Below are 21,823 nucleotides of genomic sequence, written 5' to 3'. Positions count from 1 at the left end.
GAAAAGTTTAGAATAAAGAATAATATAGAGGTAAGCATCACCCCGATTGTGGACATCACTCATGTTTATTTATGTCAACATGACATGATAAGCTATCAGTACAGGACTCTCTTGATATTTTTTATTATATATTTTTATTGTTTTTATAGCTTACAAATTTGTCTGCCTGTGTGTGCATCTTTTATCAATCCAAAAGTTCTTGGGGATGCATGACACACACATCATGGCAGAGTTTTTGTTGTTTTTGTGCTGCAGAAGCTTCGTCCCACTCCCCTTGTTTGCGAAGGAGCCTCCCATGTGGATTCCTGCATCTCTCTGGGGTTCGCTGCAGCTCGGGCTCAATCAGCATGACTGATCTCATTTATCCTTGTCGCATCCAAAGAGGCCCGCGGTGTGGAGGGGAAGGGAGCTAAGGCGGCAGAAGCACAGATCATTGAGCTGTGCGGTTGCGGAACAGCCAGGGACTCCCTTGCCTCCGTGTGCAGCAGAACTCCGGGGGGTTTGCAGGAGATGTATGAAGCTTCATAATGGGAGAAACAAACAGATCAAGACCCTCCACTGCACTGCATTATCTTCTGCACGGGATTAGTCTATCAATGTCAACCACACCACAGCAACAAGCATATGATTTAGTGGATTCTAATGCATACCTCTGCCCGGCAGTCCAATTACATTCAATCAATCCCGCAACAAAGCTCCTTTAAGACCTGAACTGAACTCCGGATAATCTCCTGACATTCTCCAGAGGGGTTGCATGTGAGAATGCAAATGGTTTCCTATTATGTTCCACAATGAGTCCTTGGGTTGATGATTTTTCTAACACACTATAGATGCTAAACTGAAAAATATACAAATATGTCAGCATTAAGAAGTGGCGCCACACAGGTAGAAGACACAGAATTCAAATTCCCTGGTGAAAACATCAAAAACCAGCCGATCTCAAAAGTGAAAACCACACCGAAATTCAGTGGATTCTTCCCTGACCCATTCCACATCAAGATTCATATTAATTAAACCAGGAGTGTTTGTGTAATGCTGCTAACTTACAAACAAACGCAGATGAAAACAGAACCTCCTTGGAGGCAGTAATAACAAAATGTTACATAGTTGTCTTGGAGTGATGGGAGTACATCTCTAAATTCTAATAAGGTATTTCCAGAACTGTGAAGCCAGAGACGAAACCCTTATTCAATCAAACCCTCGAAATACCGTGAAAAGGAGGATTTATCTGACAGATACTTCCTCCAGAGGAACAATCACCCGTCTGAAAAAGATGAACGTGGACGTTTATTTGAATGCTTATGATTCCTCCACAGAAAGAGCGAGAGGCTCATTCTGCGAAACGTGCGAGAAAACCCATCAGCTCATGACATCCATCTCCGCAGTTCCACTCACATTTTCTTTCCTTTGCTTGTAATTGATTTCTTCTTCAATTTATTAATATGGCCTGAGGAGCGCCTGGAGCGCAGCGCTAGTTATCCGAGGCCCACCAGGACCCCGATCTGCGCAGATGAGCCTCGTTAATACGAGGGTTCAAGTAACGTATTGATTACAGAATCGATGTGGGTTTCTCTGCGCGTTGCTCACATGATTACTATAAAATGAAAAGGCATTAAGCAATGAGACGAGGCCAGCTTATTTCAAATCATTTTGCTTCAATCTAAACTTCTAGCTCTTCCTTGATTGATCGTGTGTAAATCCTTAACACAAACCTTTCATAACAAGAAGGGATCAAGAAACATTGATCACCAGATAACTGTTTTTCAACACCTCAAGGTTTTATTGATTAGGCGCTGACTGTTGTTTCCAACAAGTGGATCTGGTAATAAGCGAAATTTTGCACAAATAAGAAACACGCTGAAGAATCTGAATGACTGAATATCTGCATTATACATCAATATGTGGCATTTATTTTTCTTTTATACCTTTGGTGACATCAGCAGAGGTGTCACTGGGAGCAACCATGTTTGAGGGGAGCAGTGCTAAGTTTAATCATTATTATTTGCCATAATTTTTATATAGGCTTTCAGTCAATCTTCAAAATGTAAGTTTACACAGTGACAAATGACTTTGCTTTTTTAAAGTTGGTTCTAATAGATGACTTTCACCAACGTGTTTCCAGGAGAGGTGTGACTAGCAAGAATGGTACGGTCTGGGTCTATATAAATGCATGAGATGTGTAGCCATTTTTGTTGCTTTACGATGAACTGAGCTTTGTTGACTCAAGCTGAGTTAGTATTTTTTGGTATTTTCATTACTTGTGTAACATGCCAGATATTTTTGTAAGAGAATAAGTCTCTTCAGGTCATCATGCAGAGCGTCTGACCTTGTGGCCTTGACAAAATGGATGTGAACCTGAAGTGGATCATGTGGTAAACCATTATTATTCTCTTCTATTGTTACTAAGGTTAAGGTTTTTTTACTTAGTTTTATTCATAAATAACAAAGGCAAGACCAAGCAAAAACACAAATAAAAGCAATAAACCCAGTTGTGAGTATTTTTCAATGAGGTGATTTGGCGTCCCCCGTTAGCAGCAGTGGACTAGAGGGAGAGCGCACCCTTGGGGAAGGACTGTGCATCTCCCAACATTCCAGAGGATAGGGGTTAGTTTTCTTTACCCAACCCTATAAATATATCCTACTATAATCAATAAAAACACAAATTCATGCTAGGATGCATTTGGCAGTAGTAACAGAGATACAGAGCAGCTCTTAAAATAATAATAACAACCCTTAATCAGCCAACAAAATACTTGTTTTTGTCTTTTATACAATAAATATGTCGAAAGGAAGTAGTAAATAAAAGATGTCTACACAAACCACAACATGGAAACATAGAAGATCAGGTCCATCATCAGGCCTCATCAGTGCACTGGGCCTTGGTCCATCTCCACCCTCAGCGGGTTAGTTTGAGTGCAGTGGGATGAACGTTGCAGATGTCGAACCAGTGGCGATCCACCTCCCTGTGTGGCAGCAGGCCGTTCCGGGGCAGAGAGGGCCGGCGCCAGCGATGGCGGCTGCCCACCACCTGCCAGAACTGTGAGCCCTTCAGCAGGAACACGGCATTGTGGGTATAGGAGAAGTAGGCAGCGTCGATGTTGCCATCTGGATGGTCTCCGCTCACCACTGCGGGGAAAACTTCTCGGATGTTCCTGGGGAAGCCTCGTGCCAAGCTGTTGGCTTCCACGCCGAATGCGTACACCTGTTTGAACAGATAATTGTTCACCATCTTATTCAGTGATTTAATTACACGAAAACAAATCACAGGGGAAGCCTGACAAGTTTGTTCGCTTGCGGAGGAACACTACATGAGCTTGGGCTTTAAATTATTGTAAATGTCTGTTCTACAAACCAGCTTTGTTAGATTACAAGTCATATAAAGAACAAGGACTTAAACCAGAGAAAGATCAAAATCTCTAAGGAGCCCCTGGGCAAAAACATGCTCTTGCTCCCCCCCATGGAGACTTCCTACCAGGAAACAAGTATAATGCCCTTGGTGCATCACATATGTAGCCTGCTGACTCCTCATTTCTGTTACATACAGGGCACAGAGCAGATGTTACATGGCAGCTTCATTACAGTATTAAATCATTCATTACTGTATCCAGAAACCAAACAGTAGCCCCATGCTGTAGTAATAGACCTTCAGTTTAATTGTGTGACTTCAGAAAATGATTGACGACGATGTAATATTACTGAATAAAGTCATAATATTAATATTAATATAAAAACCCCAAAAAATCTGGCAATAAGTCGTAAGTTGTAATAATATGACTTTATATATTACCTAATTCTCAGAACCCTAATACCCAAGCGTAAGTATCTGGTGTTATATGAAATTCTTTGACAAGTTTGCAATTAATCAATTACAAATATTTAAAATGCATCGAAATGTTTCCTGGGACTCTTGTGCTGCCTGAGTGTCTTTGACGGGCAGTTGCCTACTTGAGTCATGAATGAACTCCAGTCGCTTCTCTCTCGCACCAACCCCAAATCTACTGTTTCTGATTATGACCCAGTCAATCTAACCTTCACCTGCTCCCTTTGTACTTTGCCATTTGTCACAGAGGAGGTTTTGTATTTATATAGCGCTTTTTTAGTCTTGATGACCACTCAAAGTGCTTTACAGTGCAGTTTTACATTCAGCCATTCACACAAACATTCATAGAGTGCATCTATTCGCAGCACTTTGTTATTCTATGGGGGGGGGCCATTCAGGGTTCAGCATCTTGCCCAAGTACACTTCGGCATGCAGATGGGTCAGACTGGGGATTGAACTGCCGACCTTCAGGTTGGAGGATGACCACTCTACCCCTCAGCCACAGCCGCCCTAAGGGTGGGGTCTTACCAGCGTGTTTTTGAAGAAGTAGATGTGGGAGTCTCTCCTGTCGTAAAAGGCTGAGTCGATGGGACCGGACACCCCGGGGAAACCTTCAGAGATTAACCTTGGGTAGCGATGACCTTCCGGGTCCTGTCTGAACACCTTGTCGTTCTCGCTGTCGTACCTCCAGAACCGAGTACCTGCTCAAAACAAATACACTCCTTCAGTATTCTCTTTTTTTTTAAAAAGGGCCACCCTCACGATAAGTGTGATATCTGTACCTTTAAAGAAGTAAACAGCATCTCTTCTCCTGGACCACACATGGACACAAGCATCTATTCCGTCCACGGGAATCCCACGCCAGCCGGCCTGCAGGGCCACTGGGTCTCCATAACGGGTCCGGTTGGTTCTGTTCTCATACAGCCAGTACCAGCCGTCTCTCATGAAGTAGGTGTTGAAGCGTATGGCCACCTCCCCGTAGGGCGTCTTCTCCTTCCTGATCCAATCGAACACTGTGTTGAACCGACCTCTACAGGCGCCTGGGGAGGGAGAAGTGGGCCTGGGTGTCAGTCTGTGTAAATGGAACTGAACCGTATTGACCTCATGAATGTGTGTGTGAGTGTAGACACTAGATGGTGCTGCAGCCACGTACCATAGAGGTGCTGTATGGCCTTCCTGTCCGTCCAGTCCATCTCGAAGCCGGCCTCGTGTGGCAGATAGCTGGGCTGCATTATAGATCCAGTTCTGTATATGTGGGGGAGACCTAAGACGTGGCCGATCTCATGAACTGCCACCTGCAGGAGGTTCGAATATCAAAACAAAGCTGCACCTGTACTTCACATTACTGATGATTCCTCTGGGGTACACTTACTTTGAGGAGGCTGATCCCACTGCCGGCGTTGGGACCGGTGAAGTGCTCATCGTCATCAAAGTGTATATCACCCAGGAACCAGGCGTGGGCAAATTCTTGACCTGTGCCGTCAAACCTCTGATTGCAGCCGAGATGCCTTCCTGTGTGGGACAGGGAATTTAAATAAAGATGCACTGTCTCCTGTGTTTGTTGGAATAAAAATAATGTCCACATGCAGTCAAGTGGAAATGGGTATTTTCTACATTTCTCCTATTTAAAATAATGTAGAAATGTCAGACTAACCCCTAACCCTCTGTTAAAATTTGAGTGCACAAGTTTTACTATTAAACTCTAATCATGTGTTCCATTCAAGTAGTAAAATAAAAAAAGAATTTATCGTCTCCATGAAAATAGGCCATATTGAGTTTGAGTATATGAATATATATTTCTGCTTCCCTGTTTGGGACAGAGAATGTTTAGAAAGGTGCATTGTCTTTTCTGTTTGTTTGGACATAATAATGTCCCCATGCAGTAAAGTGGAAACTATTTAATTCAGCTCCTAATGAAAGCTGTTTTTACTATATATACTGTTTTGGCATATAATTACATTTAAAAAGTGAAATGTGTAGTTTCTGCAAATATCTGAGTGAACAAATGAGTTCTACTATTAAGATATTAAACAATATCACCGATGTGAAAATATTGTGTTGGGCTTCATACGTATTGGCTGAGAACTACCTGTTCCAAAGCCCAGCCTGATGTCCACATCCTCCAGCGGGGAGCGTGTGTCCTCCACGAACTCCAGCGGCGACACCTCGCTCCACATCCTGAAGGCCAGTCTGAAGATGTGCCTCTGCTCCTCGACGGACAGCTGGCTGCTGTAGCCTTCTCCAATGAGCCTCCACCTCAGCACCTTCTTGGAGAAGGCCATGTAGCCGGTCTCGCTCACATCTCTCCTGCGTCTGTGTTTGGACACGAGGGCGGCGAGGTGGCGTTTCCTGCGTCGCACTGCTTCACTCTGACCTGTGTTCACACTGATGTTCCCCCCTTGAGAGTCTGTGATGAGACGATCTGAGCTGTTCGCTAGAGAGGTGTCAGTGAATAAGTTCGATCCCTGTGTGTAATTCATGCTGGTGTCACTGGAAATGCCCGAGGGGACACTTTGTGTGTCATTATTATTGAATAAGTCATCTTCAGAGGAGTCTGCGGAACCAAAAGAAGCATCACTTGTTCCACTAGTTTCTGTGCTGCTACTATCTGTGTCATTAAAGGCATCATCAGGACTCATTTCCATATCTGAGGTGCTGCCGTCCTCAGCTGCTTCAGGGGCGTTCAGGTCCAACTCCATGTCAGGAACCCCGCATCTGGGCTTGTTCATGGCCAGCTTCGTGGTCTCATCGAACAGGCCTGTGACAGGCAGGCCCGACAGCTTCTGGAACTCCTTCAGTGCAAAAATAAAGGCTTCGCTCTCAGTTGGTCTCTTGTGGCCATCTTCATCGCCGTCCTGAGGGTCATCCCTCGACTGAGGCCCCGAGGACCCCTCCTGTATCGTGGCTTGGAGTTCACCCAGGAGGTCGTCATTAAAATTCACGTCTGACTCTTCAAACTGGATTTCCTCCCAGTTCACTGGCTTCATGAATCCATACCTGGAGAGAAATACCTACAAGAGAGGAGTTAAAGCCTATTTGGGTCCTGTAATGTATCTTGAGACGTGTAATCAAGCAGATGTGACGGTTTAAAAGAGAATGAATTTACCTCTGCTGTGTATGTGTCTGTTATGACCTCGGCTTGGTGAGAGCTGAGGGTCTGCACGTCAGAATGATCCCGACTGTGGAAAAGTTTCTCTGCATCAGCGGAGCTAATGCTCGTCCAAAAAAGCAAAATGATCAGCTGGGTAGAAGTCAGCATCGTGGCGTTGGTTCACTCCCGAGATTAAACAGAAGTCAAGGCAAGTGAGCAGCGAGTGCTTTAAAGGCAAATCCTGACTGTAGCCGCACCCACGTGAAGGTGCGACTCTCTGGAGATGTCCCTCTTGTCTCACCTCGGGGTGAAAAGTAAACCTGTCTTTTGACTGGATTGTGTGGACGTGTGATACACGCTCCACTGACTTTAAATGGACTGTTAGATAGACGTGAAGCACTTTGCTTTCATGTGGACATGAAAGTGACAGTGTTTTAGGACAACCATGACCTGTGCCACACAAACACACACACGGACACACACACACACACACAAACACACACAAGATACACACTTCGAGTGTTTTACAGAGAATAACCACCATGAACAAACCGTCCCAACAACAAACGGACCCAAGTTTATTTTTGAAAATAATCACTCACTTGTGTTTAACATAAATAAATACACAATCCTATTCACATACATTGCTGTGGCCTCTCTGGCACAAGACGCCACTTTTTTCTCTATGGCGAAGTATATCTTAAATAAACATTCATAAATTGCAAGATAAGAGCGTAAAGTTAAACAGGCAAACGGCAACACAAATAAATAGAATATAAAAAAATATAGAGAATTTAAGTGGATGATTTTAAAGTGGCTGTGGTTGAAGAGCTTTGGCCATGGCTGCAGCCAGGTGCTCCGCTGTTGGCTTCTCTGCCGTGCAGCTGACACACAGGCCTTCTGCCGTCATCGCGTCTTGTGTGGTCGGCCCTATGGCTGCAAACTGGAAACACAGATATATAAGTGACAGTAAGAGGAATGGACGAACTGCCAATGGCTGTAGATTCCTTCAATTTGTGTGCGTGCGACTGAATGAGGAGGCTTTACCTTTATTTCCGTGACGTGTTCACCCGACAACTTCCGCAGCACTTCCAGGCAAAACTTCACTCCTGATGGGCTGAAGAAAGCCACGCTGGCCGGGGTGCCCTGTCAACGCACAGACAAGGTGAGCACTTTCACCACAAAATGTGTTCTCCAACGTGTGTTCAGTGTTTTTACCTCCTCTGTAAAGTAGTTCTTCAGGTTTTTCTCCAGATCTGGATGTTCGGCTGTTTGATAGACAGTCAGCGTCTCCAGGGGCACTCCTGGAAACAAAGACATCGATCCCCACAGTTAGAAAGGTAGCGCAAATTACTGTTTTATAATTAGTATAACCCCAGTGGGACTTTCACCACCTTGAGTTTTAATGGTGAGGCCCAAAAGAGGGGGGGGGGGGGGGGGGGGGATGCTTACCGCTTTCCCTCAGAGCCGTAGGCAAGACTTCTCTCTTGATTGAGCCACAGGGGAAAAAAAGTGGTGGAATATTTGTGTCCTCTCCTACGATGAGAATTAATTTAAAGGTCAGATTAGTTACCAGAACAATCAAATATTCTTAAATTAAGTGAACCCCGATGACACGAGGATAAAATAATATCCTACGTTCAATGATGAGACGTGATAGGACCTCTGCCGTCCCCGTGTCCTCCCCCAAAGGATTCAGACCTAGATTTCGTACTGTGGGTTAAACACAAAAGGGATGAATAACGTATGCAATGGTGAAATCATGCACATATAAAAATAATAATATAAAAAACAGCTGACGTTGATCATGAACAAAGAAGGTGAGACACACATCAGGATCGTGCTGCACCTGTGTCACAGCAAACTGTCACTTGTGTACAACCTATTTTCTAAATGACTGAGGGCAGTCACATCACTTCACACGTGCCCGTGAGCACCAGGTGCCGGACACACTCTGCTGCAGCGGGCATTGACACAGAGGAGGTCTATAACAAGCACTATGCACAAAGTCTGGCTTTTAGATAAAACATGTTCAGGGAGAAAAGTGTTTTCAGTCTCACCTAAAGCAGCAGTTGCCTTCCCGACCACATAGATGGACTTGGTGTTCCATGTGTCTTTCACAGAGCTGTTCCACTCTAATTAAGAATTAGGAGAAAATTGATCATTTAATTAAACTTGAATTAAATTGTTTTATAGATCATTTAGCAATCCAGACATTTATATGCTATCTTAACACGTGCTTCCAGGGGATTGCTATCATTGTGAGGTGTTTGTATAGTTTTCTGTTTAGTCTCACCCTCCCTTCTTTCTTCTGCTTCTAAGCACATCCTCACGGCCTCTACCGCTCGGGGACTGGTGAATACAAGTCCTCCGTGCTTTTCTGGTTGGAAAAGCTACAAAAATGAAAGAACAAACGTGAGATATAAGAACACAAGTGACCAATACATTGAATTTATTGTGAGTTATACTGCCCCAGTGTAATTTACCATGTCCGACAACGTGTTTAAGGAGACAAACTTAAAAGACAGCACAGGGATCAAGGTGGCTTTGTGACCATGGGACGCCAGCTCCTGGAGAATTAAATGAGAGGATATGCAACAAAAACGTATTAAAACCTGTCAAATGCTCCAGATCATTACACGCAAGTTCCTGTGGAGAAAACCGGTCTCTACCTTGATGTAAGGATCAGGCTCAGTCCCTCCATCTCTCGGTTCTTTCAGGAGCAGCACGTGCATCTTGTTAATAACCTTAACAAACGGAGTATTGATCAAATAAACGAGCAGAAAGCAGGGATCAGTGTGAAGACAGCTGTGGGACCTGCACAGACCCAGAGGACAGTGGGTGTGAAGGACACAACGAGCTCAGCTACACCCTCAAACTGCCATGTGCCTCGTGCTGATAACGAATATGTTCACTCACGATTATTGCACAGTAATCAGGAAGTGAATAAACAGTTTAAACTCTTGTGTGCAGCTGAAACATGTCCTGCTGCCCTGTTGTTGTTTACATTAGCAAGACACGCGAACACGATAGCCCCGATCAGCTGTTCCCTGAACAGAAGCTACCATCTATACCCGGAGAGCATATTTAATCTTTCTAGTGTTATACGAAGATGTGTATGTGCAACATGCGGTTATAAACACTAAATGATACACGCAATGCAAGTACCTGGAGTTGTTCCCTATGGTTGTTCCTACAGCTGAGCGAGTGACGACTCCAGCCGCGGTGGAGAAAGGGAAGATTAAACAGTCACTATTTCACTAACCTTTTAAAAAAGCGTTTTATGTCATAAATAAAAACACACATAAAGTTATAAACATAATTAATGCTAATAAGTGATATGGTTATCTATTTATAGCAGTACCATAGTAGTTTTAATAAAGTATAAAAGGCGGCCACCCCTTATTCATAAATGGTTCCTTCCGTTTAACCAACGTCAAACCGGAAGCCATTGTGGCTCCGCGCTAGTCGGCTAGTCGTGTACATTCGGAGCCGTAATGGCGTCTTCACTGTGTCACTTTCACCGGATCTCACTCCCCCTCAGGATGCACTTTAACACTCCGTGCACCGCCCACTCTCAGTTGACACGCGTGGTGTGTAGGTCTTTTCGCAGGCAGCATGGCGTCGATGGCAAAGAAGCGAGCGGTGGGTCTGGGTGAAAACCCCAAGGAGGGCGACAGCAGCTCCGACGAGAGCCGGGATGAGGAGGGCGATTCCGGGCAGGAGGACAGCGAAGCGTCGGATGAAGAAATCAACGAGGTGAATTAACCCAGAACACGCGTTCTCTGGCCTCTGCTAACTAGCTAGCAGGCTAACCCAGCTGTTATTTTCACTATGAAGTATTTTAAATAGATATTTAAGATGTAACGTTATTATATGAATGGAAATATACTTAAAACTATTCACAGTACCCGTTAACAAACCTGCTTAGGATAAACTGGACTCTGGAACTAAACGAATTAGTTTCTGTTATTGTCGCAGCAACGAAAGTAGTCCCCATTAGTGACTTGCTAAATGTTATTCTTAGTTTTTAACTGTTGTGTTTTCTTCCTGTTCTCCAGGAAATCACTGTGGACTTCGAGGCTCACACGATCGCAGCCAATGACTTCAATGGCGTCAAGAAGCTGCTGCAACAGGTCAGTGTGGGACAGTGTGTTCGCCCCCTGAGCACTTTATTAGGAACACCACCATAACACTGCACAGGGTTCCTCTCTGCTCCCACGAGGAGCCTCGAGTGTTTTTGTCTCGATCTCCACGAGCTCAGACATTCAATCATTTTATTAATTTCTAAATGATAAATTGAAAAGTTAAACGATAAATAAACAGAAAAAAGTTTACAAACACGTGATGTGGATATGAAACACTTAATGATTTATCTAAATATTCGAAAATGGCTGATTGCATCACATTATTTCTGCACAGGGCCAGAAGATAACATTAGTCTATATTTTGGCTTTTTGATTTTCGATAGCAATGAGTAAATGTCACAGATGTAAAGTGTGATTATCTAAGTTGCTGCATCTTGTCAGCTCCAACAAGTCTCACCTTATTCCCATGACTCCTCATCAACAAGCTGTTTATCTGCAGTTTGACTGACTTGCATGAAAGAGCAGACGAACGGGTGTTCCTAATAAAGTGCTTGGTTGTATGGTAGCTTGTTAATGTTATGTTTTGAGGCGAAGCGTGACCTCCCTTCTCTTGTGTTTGGACACAGCTCTTCCTGAAGGCTCATGTAAACACCTCAGAGATCACAGACCTCATCATTCAGCAGAATCATCTTGGAAGTGTCATCAAGGTGAGTGGCTCAGCTGTCTCATCTCATTTAACAATTCGAGGGTTGCAGCTCTAACGTGTATTCACATCCTCCTTCTCTTTTTTTCCAGCAAGCGGAGGTACCAGAGGACAGTGACGACGACGACCCAGACGAGGTGTTCGGGTTCATCACAATGATCAACCTGACGGAGAGGAAGGTAAACAGCGGCTTTTCAAACAGGCTTTTATTATAAACCGTTGGCCATTCATTTTTAATTTCAGTTGTATGTGTGTCTGATTCTGCTGGCAGGATGTGCAGTGTGTGGAGGAGGTGAAAGATCTGCTCGTGGATCAGTGTGAGAAGAACGCCACCCCCAGCATGACAGAGCAGCTGGAGCAGATCCTCAGCGACAGCAGCAAGCCCGTGGGGCTCCTGCTGAGCGAGCGCTTCATCAACGTCCCCCCACAGATCGCCCTGCCTCTGCACAAACAGCTCCAGTGAGTTCTTGCTCTGTCCTCGTCTGTCCTCCCGCGTATGTTCTTAAAAGGAGAAATCTATATATAATAGAATCTATATAAAGCCTAAGTAATGATTGAATATAGGGTAAAAAGGTTATGGTCTTTTGAAGGTCTAGTGTGCATGAAAGTAAAACCAAATGTAACTCTGTCCCCCAGGGAAGAGATAGCTGAAGCTCAGAGGACGAACAAGCCCAGTGGGAAGTGTCACTATTGTCTGATGATCAGCAAGACCTGCAAGGAGGCAACCAAGAGCATCCCAGCCAGAGGAGGAGCACCCAAAGAGGAGTACTTATTTGTAAACGCAGAGGAGGAATTCTTCTATGAGGTAAATACAAGCAAAGCATGCAGGATAATAAACACGGACTACGCAGATACTGTAATATGATAATAATTTTGTACTTCAGATGCAGTTTCTTAATTGCTCAAGTTTTGAATGTGATGTAAAACACGTCTAAATGTTCTTGTAGTTCTAAACGCTGTCTGTTTTCTCCTCTTAGCAAGCCATCATGAAGTTCCACTTCTCAGTCCAGGACGAGACAGACTCCTGTTTGAGCGGCAGATGGTCGTTTGAAGACGTCCCCATGAAGCCCTTCAGGACGGTGATGCTGATCCCTGCAGACAGATTCCCCATCATCATGGACAAACTCAAGGAATACTTAACCGTGTGAACCCCACAGAAAACTAAAGCCACCTAAGTACACACTGAGGACTCTCAGGGTCATGGTTCACTTCTACAGCAGTGTCACTATTGTAAAGAGGGTTTTTTTTCTACAAATTCCAGGTTCATTTAAGAAACGAGGCTGAAGGATATGCTCGGCTTGTAGTGCAAAAATATACAACTGTTACATTGTGAATAGAAGTAGAACAGCACGGTCATGTTTCTTACAGATGACAAACCATGCGTTTATGAAATTGGTAATTTTGGACTCTAGTCTCAGTGGATGGAGAAGGAAAAGGGGTTATGTGCTAATTTCGTCACATGGTTTACTAATTTGACAACAGTTTCAGATTTGTCTTTGAAACCTGGTAGAAAGCTTATTTGTAACCAATTTGATCTGGTTCAATTTGCTATTAAATCATATATATATACTATCATTTGTGTTTGTCGATCAATTTATATTAATCATGTACCTCACAAGATCTCTTGACTGATTACTGATTGTCATAGATCTGCATGTCAACTCACCCGTGTTTTCTTTGCATAATGACCAAGGTGAAGGAGGTGACAATGGGCCAGGTTCTCTTTTTGAATCTGCCTCCTTTGGTTTCATGATGTGACATGTCTGTTTTCTTTAAAGAGCAGCGAGCATCTGCTGCTCTTTAAAGTCTAAATATCTTCACGTTGTTTCCATAGCGACAGCACATAATGAATCTAGAAGAACTCAGATAGCACAAACTCCCACCAAGACCCAACAGCCCACTTACAAAAACACATTCAAATTCACTAACGCAGATTTTTATTTTGATCTGCACCAAATCAAGAACACTCATATCTGTTTCATCAAGATCAATGAATTATTCTGACAAATGTTGCGAAAACGCTCTCAATGTCACAGAAAGTGAAAAAAAACCACCCCTGGCTTTGCTCCCTGATCTGTATCAACATTTTTACGAGTTCGTCCCTGAACCGCATCCTTCCACCAAGTTTTGTGTTGATGCATCTGATAGATTTTGTGTAGTCTTGCTAACTACGAGACAGTGAAAACAAAACCTTGGAATGAAGAAACTTCCTCAGATACAAAATCAAGAGAATACAAGACTACGCATTGTTTTAGATCACAACTGATAAAAGTGGTCTGTGGTTTGTTTACTTACGTCAACTCACTAGAAAACACCACCTTCGAAATAAGTGGGCATGTTGTACATGACACCATCAAAACAACTTTGAAGCAACAATTATTACAATAGTTGTTTTTCATTGGCTATAAATATTTTACAAGCATTTATTCATTTGACGTTAAGACACAAAGTTCTCAGCTCATTGAATCACACATCTGTCGTAGCTCTGTGGCATCACCGCACAGCCGCTGCCGGCCTCGCTGCTCAGTGAAGCATCTTTCTGCTTCTCGTCTTTTCGTTTTCTGTTTCCGTCTGGGTCCAACAGGCCTTGCAGTATTTCTTTGCTCTCGCTAAGTGGCAGATTGTAGAAGAAGTAGAGCGGCGCCATTTGAATGAACCTAGAAAAGATGGAATAACACGACTGAATATGGTCAACACAACAAATCCTAAAAAAATAACTTCTGCAGGGGTTTAACAGAGGTTTAAAAAGATTATAACTAAATGCCTAAATTTGACTATTATTATAAAAGCATCAAAAGATTTGTCCCACGAGCGCGGCGAAAAAAACAAAACCCACCAGAACTCAGATGTAATCGGCTTGTGCACACGTTGTTTTGGTCTTAAAAAGAGGATTGACTTACACTTGTGGGGACATTTCAGACACTGTTCTCATGTAGTTGTTCTCTGACAGAGTGTACTCATGGAAAACCACCCACTCCGGGAGCCCGAGCTTCTGCGACTGAGCGCCATAACCGGAGTGCGGGTGAACCTGGGCCATGTGCTTGTGCGTCAGAATGAAGTAGTTTCCTGCTCCGTCTACATCTCGAGCGATCTGCAGGGGGGGGGGGGCAAAAGAAGATGGTGTAAATGTGGATTCAGTTGAGGAGAGAAGATTCATCAATGCTGACACATAGTTTCCGTATACCTGCATGAAGAACCCGGCCAGCAGAGCCCTTTTCAGGTTGAGCGTGTTTGTCCTGGTTCCAAACGAGGGGTCCGACATGGGAAGCTCGATCCGCTTCAAAGTGTCGGTCAGCTCCGATCTAATGGCCTCGGCTTTCTTCAGGGCAGAGTGATCCAAGAAATAGTCCTGGCACCACTTTTCAGAATTGATGTCTGGTGGAGAAAATGCATTACGATGGCGTTTTAGAAACAGGGTCTTAGAAGAGACAACGCTTGGATCACGTCCTCGAGAATTAAATGAAATTAAGCTCTTTTAAATCTGTAGTAGAAACAAACCAGTGACAGGAGGAAATGAATGATGACATCTTGCTGAAGATTAATCCACCGTTAATAGGATTTATTTAAATTCTCAATGTTAATACCTTGTTTTTCTTTTTTGAAGATTTAATTATCTTCATATTAGTTGGATACCAGGCTTCCCCTCTCTTGTATGATTTATTTTTATTCCTGGTGAGGTGACGTGTAAAAGCACATTGAAGGGGCCTCAGTGCATTGTCTTTTTTAGAGAAACTTTTTTTGGTATGTTCAATGTTACAAGGATTACGTTTTTCATACATTCAATAAAAGATCAGTGAGGACGAATCAGGGCCAGTGTCTGTAGCGCCACAAACGCAGCATGATTAAAAGAGTATGAGTGTAGTGGTTCTCTTCTTCAACATTGTCTCACATTGTTCTCTCTGGCTCTGTCTGAACGCGTTGTAGATGTTAATGAGGGTGAAGTGGTCTCCTTCAGGGTGCTGGAACTTCCTGTGACACTGGACAGCTTCATGGCTCAGACCGGCAGGTGGCTTCAGGAAGCAGCTCGGAGCTGAAGGACGAGGACACAACGAGGTGAGCGTCAGTGAGACGAGCCACTCTGACCACAGACCGGTTCAGAGAGAATCTACAACAGCATCCATATGGTGAACTTGTATCGAGTCTTATTCTAGGTGAGCCGCACACGTACCAGACAGCATCGCTGCGATCGTCAGCATCTCACTCACACAGTCGAACTCGCAGGACGCGAGCAGAGCTTTGGCCATCTGAGGCTCCAGAGGGATTTCAGACATTATGATGCCGATCTCGGACAAGTTGCCGTCATCATCCAGAGCTGCGAGGTAGTCGAGCTCCTCTAGCGCCTGCATGAGACCCTCGGGATCTGAGAAAATAAATACAGGAATTATTATGTGTTGTTTGTAAAGGGCAGTGCCCATTAAAAAAAAATGCTTTATTCTTATAAAGACACAAAATTATCTATTTTCAACAAAACCTAAGTGAGGTCTAAGATTCCCAGGGTCCTCAGCAACACACCCGGTGAGTTCAAAGTTGAAATGATGAGCGAATGTCAAGAGAATCGATGTATTTAACTTCTCTCATCTCTATAAAATATATCACATCATAGCTGTATATATAGCAAGGTGTTCATCACCCATATGTCATGATGTGGAGAATTAGTAAAACCCTGAGTTTAGTGCCTCCTAGTGGTAGCATAGAAAACATGCTGCGATAGAGGAAATAAATGGGCGAGAAAAGTGATGCGTAGACATTTACACAAACTTGCACAATAAGAACCCTTTAAGGACTCATGGCTTCAAGTTTTCTATCCCCCGCATTCTCTCACTCAGGAGAATATGAATCATGCCCATCGGGGAAAAGTCATTTTTGTGCCAGAATTCTAAAAGAATGGAGAGATGTTACAATGCATTTGGCGCGTACCTTCCCTTCATTGTACTTGCTTGGCGCCGCCCTAATGAGACGTGTTGTGTAATCGTTAATGAGCTGGCCTCTTTTGAGCCTTGTCCTGTTCATGTGAGGGGAGGTCAGCGCTCAGACAATGGTTGGTCGCAGGGCTCTGTCAGTTCAGCTAAATCATGGCTGACTGGACCCAAACAGCTACACAGAGCAAATTCATCTGTCTTCCTTCAGCCCCCCCCAAAAAAACAACAAAAAACTCCCTCACCGCCTTCGTTTTTTATTAAAGGGTGGGAGAGAGGGAAGCTGTCTGTGGGGAAATGTAACTCAAAAATAAAATGTAGTCATGAGTCGCGTTCCAGTGGTCACTTGTCCAAAGCCCCCCCCCCCCCCCCCCCCCCCCCCCCCAAGGAGGATACTTCACCTGGTCGGTCGATGAAGTCGCACTGTCCCAGGCCGGCTATCTCCATCCTTTTTAGGAAAAGGGCCGTTGGCGTGATGTTAGACTCCAGGATCTGTGGTGTGTTCTCTGCAGGAAGCTGACTCTCCTCTGGATACAGGCAGAAACATTTACCTGGGAAATAAATTGAACCCAATTCAGTGAGACAACGAGGTGATGGTGGTTATTTGATTTATTATGTCATAGTTTGACTTTCAAATCATCAGAAACAAACATTTTCAACCTTTTCCAATGGTTCAACTATTCTCCAGCACCAGGTCCATTACACATACCTGTTGGCCCAGACAGCTGCTTGCGTAGGTCTGCCTGACATTGACTGATGGGTTCAAGAACCTCGGAGTTGGCTCTTATTCTTGGATTGTACACCTACAGTAGGAGGTAAAACCCAAATACTAATTAATATCAACATAATACTTATTTATGTGCATGTTCGCCATTGCTTTACGAAATGCTTTACCATCTTTTTCTGGACTCCTGTGTCGATGACAAAGTTGAGGGACTCTATCGCCCAACACCTGTCCTCTCCCTGCTGGGTGGAGAGGAAGACTCTCCTGGACGTCTTTGAGTCTGTTTGCTTGGTCAGGAAAGGCAGTAGCCCTCCCTGGCCTGGGCACAGGACCACGGGCACCATCTCGCCCAAGTCCGCTCCCAGCCTGGTGCCTTCTCTCTGGAGGATGCTTTGGGCACAGCGGGCCTCCTAAAAGTAGAGGATTGTTAAACCAGTCTTAGCTCTGAGCTCAATGGAACCACTCGTGAAAAATTGCAAAAACAATCTCATACCTCGTCTGAGGCAAAAAACACGACAACGTCTCCGTCCTCTTTGGCTCGATGGATCTCCAGCACCAGCCTCAGCGCCGAGTAAAAGTAGTCCTTGTTGTGGCCACTGCAGTGGACCACCTCGGCAGGACACGAGGCCTCCAGGTTGATGAGAGGTACGCTGCCGTATCGTTTCAGCAGCTTGTCAGCCATGGGCTGGACGGCGAGGACCACCACCCGGAGATCTGGCCTCTGCAGCAGGATGTCCTTGAGGAGACCCAGCAGTATGTCTGTGCTAACGGTCCTCTCGTGGGCCTGGTCGATAATAATGGCTCCGTAGTGCTCCAGGAAAGGGTCTGACATCATCTCTCTCAGCAGCATGTCATCAGTGCAGTATCTGGGTGATTAAAGCCACCAGAGGAGTGTTATGAAATAAATAACTTGACAGAAGCACAAGTGGCAACTAAGGATTATAGCAATAATATATGTATAAATCTATCTACTTGACACTTCTAATAGCGAAGTTTTGGCCGTTTAGGGCCCGAAGAAGCAAGTTTGGAACATTTCTAAGCTTTTATGGCGGGTAAACAGTTACTTCATTGCATATCCAGCATTATCACTCTTGGAGTTGGGATACTGTCCACCTAGCCTTCTGAAATGTAAGTCTAACATTCACTCACTCTATTTTAGCTCCATTTTTGGTCTCCACCTACTCCTGAGAAAAACGTAGCTGTCAAATGTGACACACAATTTTAACAAGCCAGTAACAAACAGTTTGTCTAGTGTTAAGTGCTGAGCACAGGTGTCTGTGGCGCACAAACACAAGGCCGTAGAAGCCTTGGGCAGATACAAAATAAGCTAACACTCGCTAAAGCTCAGTAAAGTTGTGAAGCTGCAGGTTTGGGTAATAATTCTAAGTTTATCACAAGCAACTTTGCTCAAATTGTTTTCACGTTATTTGGTTTCATGTAAAATACAGAATTAGATTTATTCATATTCACAGAATTTGCAAGCAAAGTCGGTCTATCTAACCAGGGGACAACAAATCCAACCTTCTCCAAGAGTGGCCCCGGTTCTACAGGAAAAGCATTAAAGTCTGCAAATAGCTGCACTGTATGAATGTGTGTGAATGGCTGAACGGCTAAACTGCACTGTAAAGAGCTTTGAAAGGTTATCAAGACTAGAAACACACTATAAATACAAACTATATACCATTCCCTTTTTCAATATATGATGATGGGCATATAAGACATCGAAATTGTATATTTAATTTAGACAGAAGCTGAATCTTCACTGGACAACATCTATCAGTATGTGTGAGTGTGTGTATGTGTGTGTATGAGTGTATGTGTGTGTACCACCCATCTGCTGAGGAGCAGAGGGCTGGAGCAAACTAAGAGTGACAGTGATAGTTTGTGGATGATGTTAAAGTGTCAGCCTGCGCTGCTGCTGCCGGCTGTGAAACAGACCGGGAGCTTGTCACAGACCTCAGGACCGTGTCGGAGGAGCAGCAGGTCTCCAGAGGGATGGTGTAACCCACTTCGTGGCCGATGTTCACGTCCATTTCATCAGCCACGCGCAGGGCCAGGTCCACGGCCTGCTGCCTGTTGGTCTGCGTGCACACGACCATGCCATGCTGGTACTGGGCAGACAGGCAGAGCTCTGCGCACCACTGGGGGATCTGAGAGAGAACAGTCACTGGATGTCTTTACAGTGCTTTGGATTATTTCTTCTCCATTAAACAGAACATTTTTCTATTTATTTACATCATTCCAGTTCTCCCTGGCAGGGATCCTTTCAGGATGGCACTGACGGCTTTTGTTTAAGCACACAGCAAAACAAACACTGACAGGCTATATCCTCTGGTATTATCGCTCATAATGCAAAAATGCTTTGGCAGCATGTGGCGGCTCCAGCGGATCAGGGCTTAGCAGCAGGAGGTCCCCTAACACCCCTGCTGGAGCCTTTGTGCTGGCTGACAGGCAGGCAGGCAGGCAGGCAGGCTGGAGCTGGGACAGCATCCCAGTAACACAACAGCATCTGCTGAGCTGGGCAGCTTGTTCACACTGACTCACATCATAGGGAGCTTTGGTTTTTAAAAGAACATCCCTGAGAATCAAAACTATGTGGAAGACAGAAGTTGTGCTGAGAGGCAGATGAAGGTGGAAATACTGGATAGAAAAAAAATACTTTGCAGAGGATCTACTGTACTTCAAATAAGTCATGGGGAGCTTTTCAAATGTGCGGTTAGAGGGGTGGACTGAACATGAGACATAAAGTCATAAAAAGTGGGTTATGTTTTGATATTTGGGTCCAAATGTAAATCTAAAAGTAGCTTAAATATAGATAGATAAAGGAGCTTGATCTATTATTTATAGCTGATGCCCTAAGCCCCCACATAATGACAAATGTAATTTCATCAAATATGACTTTTTTTTAAAGTCCTCCCCTCTCTTCCTCCCAGATAATGCATATCATATGGTCTTACCTGTGTACTCCTCCCAGTCTTGGCTGTCCCACTCACAATAACCAGCTGGTTGCTCACCAGAGCTTCCTCGAACTCAAACCTGAGCTTCCACACAGGGAGGGTCTTCCTCTCCTTCAGCAGTTTGGAGTACCGCGAGGAAAAGGGCAACCCATCGAACTGATTCAGCTCCAAGTCGTCTCCAAAGCCGAACGTCTCTTCCCCGGGACAATCAACATCCTCAGCGCAGACTTCTGCGGTCTCTGCTGGATTATTTTCCTCCGACATGAGAGCGCACGGGTGATTCTTCCCCCCAGGCTACAATTCCATTAAGATTCAATCAGAAAGGTGCTATTTAAAAACCAATTATCCAGGATGGCTCCAATCTGCCGAAACTACAACCTGTCAAAGTTTGGATTTGTCCTCCTCAAGCCTGGCTGGCTGACGCGCGGTGCGCACCGGTGCGTAATTTCTCCTCCATGCAGCGTGGCTCCACACGTGCTCCACGCTGCTTATCGGGCTCCACGGTCAATACTGAGCGGTGTGCATGATCTCGTCATAATCTCCTGAATATTATCCAAACGATCACGTGTTATGCAGCGAGGACTCTCTGATCTGATCCTAGAAATATCTGTCATGTTATGTTGAAAGAAAAACTGAAATATGTTGACAGTGTTTATTGAATAAGTGCAGTATATTGTTTTCAGCTGTAGAAATGATAATGCAATGCCCAGATTCATTTCCACCACTTAAGTAGATATATAAATATATATAATTATAGGACATTAAGTGATAATTATGAGTCAGTAACTTAAGGGATGAAACACCTTTTTAGTGTTTAGAGATAATATCATGATTAACATTTCATAATAAAACAAAACAATAAATAATGGAAAAGAAAGATGTGGACTGTTTTCCACATTTTTCCATAATTTTTTATTTTGAAATCTCTACTTTTTTTTAATTGGAAGCATCTACTTGATTAAGTTGAACCAAAATACACTTACCCATCAACAAATGTACCGTAAGCAGGCTGCAGAGTCACCACCAGGGGACGCTGTTTGCTCCTCTTCACTCCACTTCAACACACCTTTGTCTTCACCTAATCTTCATGTGTCAGCTCTGTTGTCTGGGAAACTATTTCCCACGTGTCTGTGAGGAACCATTAAATGTGGCCTAAATGACTTTTATTGCAAGTATAGTTCAAATATTTAGCACTAAACACATAATTTTGGGCTTTGAATCCCAAAATAAACTCTGACTGGAATTATACACCCTGTAGGCAGGAGTCAGGGTCAGCACCTTCTTATCAGCACATTATATAAAATAATATTTGTTAACACATATATCCCACCTGCATGAATAAAAGCCCTCTCTTCAAAAAACCCTTAGGAAATTACTCTTAGACAGAAGCTCTGACTGTTGAAATAAGATAAACTGTCAGTGTTGAATGGTAAAAACCAATTACACTTGCACGATGCGATTCAGTATTCAATCTCTGGCTTTGTGTTTCAGCTCGAGTGTAAAATAAAAGCCGGGGGCTCTTGA

General features: G+C 44.0%; 4 protein-coding genes across 4 annotated transcripts; 1 reads left to right on the top strand and 3 right to left on the bottom strand.

Moving 5' to 3' along the window:
- Window positions 1-2,275: 2,275 nt before the first annotated feature.
- Window positions 2,276-7,094, bottom strand: mmp21 (matrix metallopeptidase 21). Its single transcript, XM_062378634.1, has 7 exons — window positions 6,927-7,094; window positions 5,910-6,831; window positions 5,193-5,332; window positions 4,974-5,115; window positions 4,603-4,860; window positions 4,349-4,521; window positions 2,276-3,202 (listed from the first exon to the last, which is right to left on the bottom strand). The coding sequence occupies exons 1-7, from the start codon at window positions 7,077-7,079 to the stop codon at window positions 2,897-2,899; spliced, it is 2,094 nt and encodes a 697-aa protein (XP_062234618.1). The 5' UTR covers window positions 7,080-7,094; the 3' UTR covers window positions 2,276-2,896.
- A 371-nt stretch (window positions 7,095-7,465) lies between these two features.
- Window positions 7,466-10,132, bottom strand: uros (uroporphyrinogen III synthase). Its single transcript, XM_062378635.1, has 10 exons — window positions 10,080-10,132; window positions 9,584-9,658; window positions 9,398-9,481; window positions 9,208-9,304; window positions 8,972-9,046; window positions 8,550-8,624; window positions 8,364-8,447; window positions 8,130-8,215; window positions 7,959-8,057; window positions 7,466-7,854 (listed from the first exon to the last, which is right to left on the bottom strand). The coding sequence occupies exons 2-10, from the start codon at window positions 9,644-9,646 to the stop codon at window positions 7,720-7,722; spliced, it is 798 nt and encodes a 265-aa protein (XP_062234619.1). The 5' UTR covers window positions 9,647-9,658; window positions 10,080-10,132; the 3' UTR covers window positions 7,466-7,719.
- A 348-nt stretch (window positions 10,133-10,480) lies between these two features.
- bccip (BRCA2 and CDKN1A interacting protein) lies at window positions 10,481-13,274 on the top strand. Its single transcript, XM_062378466.1, has 7 exons — window positions 10,481-10,670; window positions 10,973-11,047; window positions 11,626-11,706; window positions 11,795-11,881; window positions 11,974-12,161; window positions 12,339-12,507; window positions 12,680-13,274. The coding sequence occupies exons 1-7, from the start codon at window positions 10,530-10,532 to the stop codon at window positions 12,848-12,850; spliced, it is 912 nt and encodes a 303-aa protein (XP_062234450.1). The 5' UTR covers window positions 10,481-10,529; the 3' UTR covers window positions 12,851-13,274.
- An 837-nt stretch (window positions 13,275-14,111) lies between these two features.
- dhx32a (DEAH (Asp-Glu-Ala-His) box polypeptide 32a) lies at window positions 14,112-20,810 on the bottom strand. The gene is made up of 11 exons (XM_062378633.1): window positions 20,300-20,810; window positions 19,299-19,492; window positions 17,836-18,208; window positions 17,513-17,752; window positions 17,328-17,421; window positions 17,020-17,169; window positions 15,871-16,062; window positions 15,592-15,732; window positions 14,887-15,077; window positions 14,603-14,793; window positions 14,112-14,359 (listed from the first exon to the last, which is right to left on the bottom strand). Exons 1-11 carry the CDS (start codon window positions 20,561-20,563, stop codon window positions 14,161-14,163), a joined length of 2,229 nt encoding a protein of 742 aa, XP_062234617.1. The 5' UTR covers window positions 20,564-20,810; the 3' UTR covers window positions 14,112-14,160.
- Between the last annotated feature and the right edge of the window lie 1,013 nt (window positions 20,811-21,823).

This window comes from Platichthys flesus, chromosome 20 (assembly GCF_949316205.1).
Source record: "Platichthys flesus chromosome 20, fPlaFle2.1, whole genome shotgun sequence".
NCBI classification, from domain to species: domain Eukaryota; kingdom Metazoa; phylum Chordata; class Actinopteri; order Pleuronectiformes; family Pleuronectidae; genus Platichthys; species Platichthys flesus.
Note: the sequence above shows the minus strand (reverse complement) of the source record. Positions and strands in the feature narration are given on the sequence as shown.

Bases quoted from the DNA above. Each gene is read 5' to 3' on its own strand.
- mmp21 (XM_062378634.1), bottom strand. From the start codon at position 7,079: ATGCTGACTTCTACCCAGCTGATCATTTTGCTTTTTTGGACGAGCATT. The intron at 4,522-4,602 runs GTACAGATATCA...TGTTTTGAGCAG, and splicing joins TGCTGTTTACTTCTTTAAAG to GTACTCGGTTCTGGAGGTAC. The intron at 3,203-4,348 runs GTAAGACCCCAC...CTGTTCAAACAG, and splicing joins ACTTCTTCAAAAACACGCTG to GTGTACGCATTCGGCGTGGA.
- uros (XM_062378635.1), bottom strand. From the start codon at position 9,646: ATGCACGTGCTGCTCCTGAAAGAACCGAGAGATGGAGGGACTGAGCCT. The intron at 8,625-8,971 runs GTGAGACTGAAA...TTTAACCCACAG, and splicing joins GAAGGCAACTGCTGCTTTAG to TACGAAATCTAGGTCTGAAT. The intron at 7,855-7,958 runs GTAAAGCCTCCT...CTGTGTTTCCAG, and splicing joins AACACGTCACGGAAATAAAG to TTTGCAGCCATAGGGCCGAC.
- bccip (XM_062378466.1), top strand. From the start codon at position 10,530: ATGGCGTCGATGGCAAAGAAGCGAGCGGTGGGTCTGGGTGAAAACCCC. The intron at 10,671-10,972 runs GTGAATTAACCC...CCTGTTCTCCAG, and splicing joins CGGATGAAGAAATCAACGAG to GAAATCACTGTGGACTTCGA. The intron at 12,162-12,338 runs GTGAGTTCTTGC...TCTGTCCCCCAG, and splicing joins CCTCTGCACAAACAGCTCCA to GGAAGAGATAGCTGAAGCTC.
- dhx32a (XM_062378633.1), bottom strand. From the start codon at position 20,563: ATGTCGGAGGAAAATAATCCAGCAGAGACCGCAGAAGTCTGCGCTGAG. The intron at 17,753-17,835 runs GTATGAGATTGT...CTCTACTTTTAG, and splicing joins TGTTTTTTGCCTCAGACGAG to GAGGCCCGCTGTGCCCAAAG. The intron at 16,063-17,019 runs GTGAAGTATCCT...TTATTTTCTCAG, and splicing joins CGACTTCATCGACCGACCAG to ATCCCGAGGGTCTCATGCAG.